Here is a 10,700-nt window from a genome sequence, read left to right as displayed (position 1 = left end):
AACAGAAAAAAAATCCTCAACTGTCATCCAAGAATAATGTATCCAGCAAAACTGTACTTAAAATATGAAGGAGAAATAAAGTCTCTCCCAAACAAACAAAAGCTGAGAGAATTCACCACCACCACATCTGTCTTACAAGAAATGCTAAAGGGAGCTCTTCAAACGGAAAGAAAAAAACACTCATGTATAAAAAGAAAATATCTGAAAGTATAAAACCCAGGGTAAAATTAAGTACACAGACAAACCAAAATATTGCAATGCTATAATTGCAGTGTGCAACCCAATCATAACTTTAGTATGAAGCGCAAAGACGAAACTACCAAAATCAATAATAGCTACAGCAACTGATACTATAATAAAACCACAGAGTAATCCCTGAATACAGAGTGAGGAAAGGAAGAACAGATATGAATGGAGACTCCACTATGAGTGCTCAAGTATATGCTGGCAAACAAATGCTCATGAACATCTTCACTAAACAATAATTTTTTTAATTTTTCTCTTACAACAAACCATAAATGGGCCACCTAGAAGAGCACTGGATAAGGGTCTCTGGCTTACAAGGGAATAATGGAAAGCAACATTTCTCTGTGGAATGGGTGAAGATGGTCAGACCCTCCAAGGTGGGGTCCTCATGGCAATATATTGCTGACTATGATAGAGGCAAAGCTCAGGAACAGTTTTGACTCCCCCAGCCTCACAGTTCCTTCTGGAAGCTCCTCTTCAATTACTTCATCGGGTAACATGTCCCTTTCAAGATTAGTAGGTCCTCCTGCATTGCAAACCATGGTATTACAACAACGAACCCAGTAGAAGCTATTAGTTTTGAAGATTTTTCTTGGGGCTTCAGGAGGCTGGTGAGCTGCATATAGAAACGTGCAGTTGTATGTACAGTTCTTATAAACAAGTAGCTCACGAGGGTTTATGCCTGAAAAAAAACAGCAGCAATGAAAATAACTGATTTCACATTTTCTGCTTGTAAATATTGAAGCACATACACCTCACATTCAACCATAATTAGCTCCATGTACACATTCTATACTCCCAGCTGTGACAACATTGTTTAGAATACTTGACTGAGAGAGAATATCCAAGTACACTAACGGGTCTCATCACTCCAAGAACAACTACTTCTGGAGACAGTTTTCTATCTAAGCTGCCATCTTTAGGCCTCTGGCCCTCCCAAAATAATATCATGGTACCTTGTCATGTAGCTACGCACAATGAAATGTCCTGTTCATTTTTTGTGGTGAGAATTCTAGAGCTCCAGAAATCAAATGCAGACCAGAAGTCATGTTTCACGTATGGTCCAGAGATCACACGGACCTTTAACAGAGGTGTCCATATTAATGTAGCATTATCCAGATTTTCTGCAGTTGGCAAGACCCTTCTAGGGTAAACTCCTTCCTGGGACCCTCAGCCTGGTGTTTCAGTCTCCCGAGCCCTTGGTGCCAACCTCCTCCCCAGCACAGACTTGATGCAGCATTCCAACTAGGTACATGTTATCCAATGGACAACCCCTCTGGTGAAGGTTATCGATAGCAACTAATGTGATCACGACTAATGTGATCAATAATCTTCACTACAGGGCTTGTCCAGTGGCCTCATCTGACCAATGCTACCTGATCAAAGCTCCACCTGACACCTCCTTCAAGAATCCCTGGGTTAAATACCTTGGTCCTCATCACGACTTCCATTCCCCTTGAAGTCTATCCAGTGTTTACACAAATACTTTATTCTGGAACTTACCATAATTGATTTATCTATTCATGGATCTGGGTCTTGTCTCCTCTATAACACCAGAAACAACTGATGAATACGAACCAGTCACTTGTTTTCTGTTATTTTCCACTTAAAAAGTTTATTGGAGTTCAACATTCTACAGAAATGTGCCTGACCATAAGTCCACAACTCAGTGGATGTTCCCTAAGTGCCCACAGCCAGTACTCAGCATGCAGCACCAGACACAGAGCTGCACGGCAGCCCCATGACTCTTCACTCTGCTCCTCCACACAGACGCTGCTGTAAGCAGCCCAGGCCACAGATAGGAAAGGTATGGGCTTCTAAACCTATAGGTTAGCTCTGTTTGGTTTTGAACTTTATGAAAGGAAATTATACATTATGTCTGATTTTGTGGATGGCTTCTTTTACTCTATTCTGTGTTTATGAAATTTATCCCTATTGCTGCACACTGTTGTATATTGTTCATTCTCATAATTGTATAGCATTACATTGATGAACATACCACGATTTATTGTTGATGGACATTAAGATTGTTTCTGGTTTTTGTTTACTCCAAACAACGCTGCAATGAATACTGTTACATTGCATTTGCCTTGAGGTGAGCCTGCATAAGCTTTTATTAAATTAGCTATGTACCTATTTAGAAGCGCTGAGTGTCAGTGTTTGATATGCAGCTTTAGCAGACAACGTCGAAGGGTTTTCTACACTGGGTTGAATTTAGCTATAGTCTGAGGGATTGTGCACACTTCAGAACCCTGACAACACTTGGTGTGATCATTTTAGGATACTAAGTCATTTCCTGTGGTGTTATCGTGTTGTGGTTTTAAGCTGCATTTCTTTCAAGAAGAATGACACTGAACAACTTTTCTTATATATGTTACACATTCAGACACCATTTTCTGGTAAATTCCCTTTAAGCCTTTTGTTTAAAATTCCACTGGATGATCAGCTTTTTATTAATTCATAGGAAGAAGTTCATTATATTATGAATACAAGTATTTTAGTAGATACATGTTTTGAAATGCTTTGTCCTCATCTGTGGCTTGCGGTTTTACTATTTCACAGGTATCTTCTTAGGAACAGAAGTTTTGAAGTTAAAGGTAAATCAACCTGTCAATTTCATTCTTATGTGAGTAGTACTATTTTGCTCAATTTTTAAAATTCTTAATCCCTAAAAGTCACAAATACAGCATTTTACATTTTTCTCTAAAAACTTTATTGGTTTAAAATTTACACTGAGATCTACAAACCACCTAAAACTGCTTCTTTTGTATGGTGCAAATGTTGTGTACAAATATCTAACATATCCACCACTACTTAGTGCAGAGAAGTGTCTTTACCCACTGCACTGCACCGTCAACTTTGTCAGAGATCGAGAAACCAGATGTATGTGGCTCTTTCTGAACTATTTCTCTTCTAGTGTCGTATTTTTCAATCCTGACCACAGGATCCAACACCAAACTGTTTTGATTAAGAAAACTATATGAACAATCTTGATAGTTCAAAGCACAAGTCCTCGAGCTTTTTTCTTTTTCCCCAAGACTGCTTTGGCTTTCCCAGCCCTTCATATTTTCAAAAAGCATTAGGCACCAACTTGTCAAAACACACACACCCCTGCTGAGACTCTGACTGAAATTCTTTTGGATTTGTAGGTTAATTGGAGAAAAGATATCCTTACTCTGTTGAGTCTCATGGTCCATAAGTATAGTGTACAATTCCATGTGTTTAAGTCTTTAATGGTGTTTTAAGTCTTCAGTAGGTGTTTCTGCAGTTTGAGTGTTGAAATCTTGCACAAATCCAGTTAGATTTGTGGTACTTGATTTTGTGATACTTTAAAGAGCAGCATTCCTTGGATTTCATTTTCAATCTGTTTCTTGATGTACAAAAAGACAAGTGATTTTGTAAAATGATTTTTGAATACTTATCTTGTATCCAGGATCTTTCCTAAAGATATTTGTTATTTGAAGTTTGTTATCTCTGATGAATAGTAAGCAGTATAAATTCTTTCTTTCTGCTCTCCGTGAGACTTAATCCTTCCTCTTGGCTAACTGAACTACCTAAGAACTCCAGTTCCACTGGGAATAGAAGTGGTGATGGTAGACATTTCCCTCAGAGGTTTGGAAAGGGTGTTGGATTTTATCAAAGCATTTCAGCATCTACAATAATCTCTGCCCTTTTCTTTGTTAATATGGTGAATTAAACTGATGGGTTTCAAATTGTAAACCACATTGCAATTCTGTTATTGAATCCACAAGGTAGTGGGGTTATGGAATGTGTGTGTGTGTGTAAATGAACCTTTTATTTTTAAAATAGTTCTAGGTTTTCAGAAAAGTTGCAGATAGTGCAGAGTTCCTATATGCCTCATACCCACGCCCCTTGTCTCAGTACACTGCCTACGTTCCTTTCCGTAGAGGTCTTTCGCTTACCATCCTGCACAGCCCCAGAAATCAGCAAATCTCCTGAAGGAAAAATGTCCCAGCATTCCAGCATTCCCAATTTCTTTGTCCTAATATCCATCAGGGTTCATTCAGGAAAATGGAGCCCTTAAAACAGTCTAGGTCTAAGTTATTAAATACAAGTGTTACAGCTGCCATGACCATGGGGAAGCCAAGAAAGGAAGTCAGTCAGGTGAGGCTGAAGATCAGAGGAACAGTCCAGAGCTAGGTCACTTACACTGGGGCAGGCTGGAACAGCCCAACTTTGCATGGCAATATCAAAGGCCATGTACCTTTATCCTCTCAAGTAAGGCTCTTGCAGAGATGTTTAAACTGCTCCATTGGAGTACCCATCACCTAGGCAGGCCAGTGGCCAAATACCTGCTGTTGTCTTAGGAATTGCTTTCAGTCAAAGGCTCAGAAGTAGAGAAGATGGGATGGACATGAAGGAGGACAGATTGGAGTCCGCCAGTGTCCATTACCGCACAAAACCATCGTGACCTTCCAGAAGAGTGATCTCTGCTTCACCCACACCTTGCAAATCTCACTCAAGTTCCTCTTTTTGCCAACTATTACCCCATGAGGGATTCATGGGAAAGATAGTTTTCAGACTCATTTAGAGGCAGTAATCATGCCATCAAGGTCCCCAGCAGTGGCCACTCTGGAGACAAAGCCCAGATTCTCAGCCTCCTGCCCATGTCCCAAATCAGCAGTTGGTCTGCAGAAGAGATGTGCATGAATCTCTTCTCACACTGCTATAAAGAACTGGCTGAGACTGGGCAATTTATAAAGGAAAGAGGTTTAATTGACTCACAGTTCCGCGTGGCTGGGGAGGCCTCAGGAAACTTACAATCATGGCAGAAGGGGTAGCAAACACATCCTTCATATGATGGCAGGAAGAAGTGCCGGGGAAAAGGCCTTTATAAAACCATCAGATCTTGTGAGAACTCACTTACTATCATGAGAACAGCATAAGGGTAACCACTCGCATGATTCAACTGCCTCCCACTAGGTCCTTCCCATGACATGTGGGGATTATGGGAGTTACAATTCAAGATGAGATCTGGGTGGGAACACAGCCAAATCACATCGAGGTGGTAATCAGGGGATTGTTTTTGCGCAAAGCTTAGAACACAGAATGACATGTGAAGTTGCAAGCACAACCACAGAAACTGGGGACAAAACGGCTAGAAGAAAGGCCCTGAGCAGGGCTCCAGGCAAGGACTCCACCTGTACACCATGATGTACACTGACTGCACCCTCCCTGCTTGCTCCATTGGTCACTGGGCCTCTGGCCACACATCTTCATCTTCTGCAGGTTAGCGCCCTGGGGAGACAGGGCTCTGAGGAAGAAGCAAGAGCATCCTGGAAGTGCAGGCTCTGCCCTGACCTCATGCTTGGCCTTCCCATCTGTGTGTGGTAGGCATTTCTCTGAGGGCAGTCCATGGCCCATCCACTGCTTTGACCTGCCGAGCTGGAAGCACTCTCTAGACTACCAGAAATGGAAAGGCCAGTGAGGACTCGCCCAGGCAGCATGGGGTGTCAACACACACAACCAGGGACAGTAGAGGCTCTGAGGTCCGGCAATGCTCTTACCCTCTGGAGACACTGCAGATGTGTGGACAGATTGTACCACTTTGCAGAGTACCTGGCTCTACAAGACGATGCATGCTGGCCTATCATGAGGCTGAGACCAAGGCCTATGGAGACGCACTCAAGATGGGAAGACATGAGGGAAGGGGAAACAGCTGGGTTCAGAGAAGAAAGCAGACTGGCCCTGCCCCCAGAGACTATCCAGGTAGGAGACTAATCTACAATGTGTCAGAATGACAAAAAGGTACTTACGGATGGAGATTGTCATACAGCGCCTAACATGATACGGACATGTTCTAATTTCAGGACAGTTGAAGTCATTTATGACCGCACAGTCATGGCATCTCAAACTATAGGTCCCTGAGAGGGGAGAAAGCAGGCTTCAGGCTTCTGCTCCACCACGCCTTTTCCACCCATTACCAGCTCACTCTACCCTCCCTCAATGGCCAGCCCTTCCCCTCTGCTTCCAAGGACTTCTAGCCTGCACAGCTCAGCTCTTTATGCAGTCTGAGTGTCGCCCAGGCTAGCTCCTGGAAGGCAGGCCAGGCACAAGGAGAGCTTTCCCTGCTCTCCAACACAGGCTCCAGGGAGCGCCACTGGTGGTCACATATGGGATTGCTATGCTCTGCAGACCTGGCCCACCTCACCAAGGAAGACTGGATACTCACAGGGGTCCAGATTCCTCCTGGATTTCCCTGGACACAACCCCTCCTGCCTGGCCCTGATGGGGAAGGGCCACATCAAGGTTCCCCTTTGGTCCCCGGTCAGCTGCTCTTCCATCCTAACCCTCTCCTTGCTCATGACTACTCCTGGACTGCCCTAGTGCCCACCCCTGATTACACAGCAAACGTAGGCCCCAGCTGGCTGAGACGTGCTCCACGTTGCAGCCAATCATTCCAGTTACCCCCAGCAGCCCCAGGTGAATTCTCATCCTCTCCGGGACAGTGAGAGGGAATGATACTTACACTGAGCACCAACGGTAACATTGGCTGCCACCAGTGGGAGCCCCACGGCTAGGAGTAAGGCAAAGTGGAGCATCACTTCATGCAGGAGCCTGGACCTGAAGGTAAGAAGACCCAGACAACACATTAGTGAGCCATGGCTCCTTGGCCAGCTCTATGTCCCTGGCGTCAATGGTCTCATGAGTCTCCCTGACTCTGCCCACCTGAATGCCTCCCCCAGTGGGCCAGCAGCTCCTTGGGTAAGGCACTGGGGTCGGGCAGGTCTGACCCACACACAAGTCTTTGCCAGGCCTGTGCCCTCACCTCAGACAAACTCGCCGTCACTCCTGGAGCCAGGGAGGTCCTGGGGCTGCTTCATGTGGCAGCTCACCTAAGGGTCCCCATGCTTCAAAATATTTCTCTGTATCTACTGATTCTGAACCTCAAAAGCGACTTGTGAAATGTTCTCAAATACTGCCCATTGACGCGCTTTCTGCTCTCACATGCAACTCAGCAACACGAGGGCTGAGGTGACTACAGGTGGGGAGCGAGGACAAAACATGCCAGAAGCCCAACGTGAAGGCATCCTCAGTGGCACTACGAGAGAACTCCCCTCCCAAAATCTAGTCTTCTTCCACCCTGGGCATCACCGAGCCTTCAGTTAATTACTGGCAAGGGGAGGATCTGGGGCACCTCACACCTGAGTCCTAATGCCAGCACTGTGGGCTCAGAAACATTCCCCAGGTCACCAATCAGTTGCCACAACTGAGACATTTTCTCGCAGGGACACAACTGCACCCTTACTCCTGCAAATGCACTGTCTCCATCCCCTACCTGCCTTCAGCAGCCTGACTCAAGGGGAAAGCTCCATCTCCCTGATTCGGAGCAGGTCAGTCCTCAGTGCTCAGTGGGGCAACTCCCTGGGCACAGTTGCTGACGGCTGCTGACTCCCCTCATGCTGAGGCCCCACCTGGAGGGGGTCAGAGCCTAATGTGTAGCTCCCCCCACCGCAGGAGCAGCTGGGGCCACAGAACCAGAAGCTGACTGTGTAGCAAGAAGCCACACCCAGGGATAGGGATGATCAGGATCCAGTACCCACTTTGCCCCACCCTGTGTACTAAGTCCAGCTCCAGTGGGGAAGGCTGAGATTCAAAATGTTCCTAGCCCTAGGTCATCAAGTTTGGGAAGAAAGATGGGTTGGTACCTCTGGGATGCAGGAGACCAAGACTGAGGGCCTGTCAGTGTCCACCCTCGGAAGGGGCTCCTGACTCGCCTGGCCAGTCAGCCTCCCTAGGTGGATCTGCCACCCACCCCATGCCCATTCCCCTGAGACCCAGCAGCCCTGTCTCCACTCTGTCCTGCCTGCTCTCCCTGGATGCCTCCTTTACTCATTCAACACTTGCTCCCAAAGCTGGGCTCAAGGGCACCTACTGACGCAGAGCATGTACACTGAGGCTGTCTTCCTCCATGAGGGCACAGCAGACATTCTGAACACCTCTCCACTGTCAATGCCCAGAGCACACGCAGGAAAACTCACATTAGATGTGTTCACTGATTTCCAGCTGGATCTTGGGGCAGCTGGGAAAATACCCAAGAGCTACAATGGAACACTAGAAGAAACCAAGCTAGAAAGTCCACAGTAACAGTATGATTTCCTGGGGCACAGGTTGACACCCAGAGCCCAGAGCTTTAGGATTTGGTAGTTGAACAGGTTCTGGAGACAGAGCCAGGGCCAAGGTGAGTGGGAAATGAGAGCTTGGATTCCTTCACAGAGCATGGATCCTCAAGACCAAAAGTGTCAGAGAAGCAGAGTGGGCTAGAAAATGTGGATCGTCATCATCAGCAAACAGAGACCCTGGCAACTTTGGGCCTCATCTTCTAGAGGATGCATGAAAACAGTGTGTTTCCTGGGAATTCCTTACCCAGAGACTTTCTCAACAGTCAGGCTGGAGTTAGAACATATATGACTGTGTGATCGCAAACCCCAGACAGAAAAACCACTTGCAAGTGGCCATGAGTCATCCTCATCCTGGGAAGCCAACAGAAACCATCACTGGAGGGGGACATACCCTCCACTCAGACCCCCAGCCTCCGGTTGACTAATGACAAATACAAATGTGCCACAGACAACCAGAGGCACAGAAGTGATTAAGCCCCCAGGAGCAACGGCAGAAGAAACAAAACCCAAGTTAGACTCCCAAGGAATTCCCATATAGGAATGATTGGATGCCAATGTAAACACACAGGCTTAAAAAGTCAGGAAAAAATCATGTCACTTCCACTTCTACATGGGATGCAGTAGGTTGTGGCTACTCAGAATGTGACAACTGGGCAAATAAATCCACAGAGTTAAAAGTCACATTTGAAAGGCCCTTGGGCAGATATGGAAGCACTAAGGCTAACGTAAACCGAAATTCCAAAGAGGGCAAGCCCTTCCCAGGGTACCCTTTGTCATTCCAGATACATTTGTCAGTTTGGGCACCAGCTGAAAGCCAGGCTGGCTACAGGCAGGGACTCCAGTAGGGAATGCAAACCAGAGTGCTTGGCTCACAGTCTTGGCTTACAGGGGACCAAAGTGGCCCAGAATCTCCAGGTACCCTAAAGATCAAGCCAGTTTTCCCATGGAAGGGCCTCCAAGTGCCATGGTGGGAGGGACCCTGGGGAGTCAGAAAAGGCCAAGTAGAATCCCCCCTAGTGTGGCAGATCCCAGGAGACAAAGTGCCCCTAGAAGGAGCCTGCCACAGTCACACCACTGGTCTCCATCATAAGCCAGTGGCCCGGGAGGAACAGGTGTGTGGGATGAGGTTCAAGGGGAAAGTCAAAGCCTAGAAAGGGACACCTGTCTGAGCTGAGGATTCGGTGTGAAAGCTGACCATACTAATTGGGTCATCCTTGTCACACCCAGCTAAATTAGAGTGCCGGGTGGGGAGACCATTCAGCACTCAAGGTAGAAAACATTGCTCCAAGAATGTACTTCTCTGAGGCCTGGCTGCTGAAACTGCCTGCGGTAACCTGAAATCAGTTTTATCTGATGGCTACTGAGACCACCTGCTGCAACTCTAAGCCTCGGTTCACCCACTGCTGTCATTCATTCACTCATCAACCAGAGCTTGCCAGCTCCCCAAAATCCTACTAATGCCAGTGAAATTCAGACAGCAGACAGCAATATGTACTATTTCTCTTCTTTATAAAAAAGAGGCACAGTTTCTCTCTCTCTCTCTCTCTCTCTTTTTTTTTTTTTTGGAGTCTCGCTCTGTCGTGCAGGTTGGAGTGCAATGGCGTGATCTTGGCTCACTACAACCTCCACCTCCCGGGTTGCCACACTCTGTGGGAGAAGGGGAAGGACACCGCTCAAGATGGCTTCAGTTAGGGTTAGAGACAGGGCCGGCTCCAGAGGTGGCCAGGGTCAGGTTGAAGCTGCAAGATCCCAACTGGCCTCCACCTTTGAGCAAGCCAGTAGGCCGGGCCTTCCCACAGGCTCCTGGAGAGAGGAGAGGGTACACATCCCCAGTAGAAACATGTAACCATCTCCAATCTTTCCAGCTATTTTGTACACAGTGCAAGACATTCAATAAAAACATCAGAGGATATGTAAGAATCAGGAATAAATTATTGCTAATCAATAAAACAACAATAGAAATAAACCCACACTTCACTCAAATGTTGACATTAGCATACAAGTGCTTTAAAAATTCTAATGAGAGCATGAAAGAGAAAAAGATTACAAAATTGATTACTAAACTGATTTTTTAAAGATGAAAAAAATTTAAAAATAACTGGATGTGTAAGAGGCAGAAATAAGGGACTATAGTATGAATTATTTCTATACCACCTACTTCTGACCCTAAATATGTGAGTTTTTACACACAAACCAGTTCTCCAACTCTCTGGACACTAAGTGACTGTCCAACATTTCAATTCAATTCTGACACTGCCTTGAGTAGGGCAGACCCCACAGGTGAAGGGCTCAGTCCCACCCTATTGCCCC

General features: G+C 46.1%; 1 protein-coding gene across 1 annotated transcript; it reads right to left on the bottom strand.

Annotated features, from left to right (window-relative positions):
* Window positions 1-475: 475 nt before the first annotated feature.
* On the bottom strand, window positions 476-6,828 carry GML (glycosylphosphatidylinositol anchored molecule like). Its single transcript, XM_011975622.1, has 3 exons — window positions 6,737-6,828; window positions 6,024-6,131; window positions 476-928 (listed from the first exon to the last, which is right to left on the bottom strand). The coding sequence occupies exons 1-3, from the start codon at window positions 6,807-6,809 to the stop codon at window positions 633-635; spliced, it is 477 nt and encodes a 158-aa protein (XP_011831012.1). The 5' UTR covers window positions 6,810-6,828; the 3' UTR covers window positions 476-632.
* Between the last annotated feature and the right edge of the window lie 3,872 nt (window positions 6,829-10,700).

Source organism: Mandrillus leucophaeus, unplaced genomic scaffold, assembly GCF_000951045.1.
Source record: "Mandrillus leucophaeus isolate KB7577 unplaced genomic scaffold, Mleu.le_1.0 Scaffold158, whole genome shotgun sequence".
NCBI lineage: Eukaryota > Metazoa > Chordata > Mammalia > Primates > Cercopithecidae > Mandrillus > Mandrillus leucophaeus.
The sequence above is the reverse complement of the archived record's forward strand: the minus strand, read 5'-3'. Positions and strand labels throughout refer to the sequence as shown.

What these genes read in the sequence shown, in the direction of transcription:
- GML (XM_011975622.1), bottom strand. Translation starts at nt 6,809, where the DNA reads ATGCTCCACTTTGCCTTACTCCTAGCCGTGGGGCTCCCACTGGTGGCA. An exon ending in TGTTACCGTTGGTGCTCAGT is followed by an intron (nt 6,132 to 6,736) that starts GTAAGTATCATT and finishes CTCCCCTCTCAG; the next exon opens with GGACCTATAGTTTGAGATGC. An exon ending in CTGTATGACAATCTCCATCC is followed by an intron (nt 929 to 6,023) that starts GTAAGTACCTTT and finishes GTTTTTTTTCAG; the next exon opens with GCATAAACCCTCGTGAGCTA.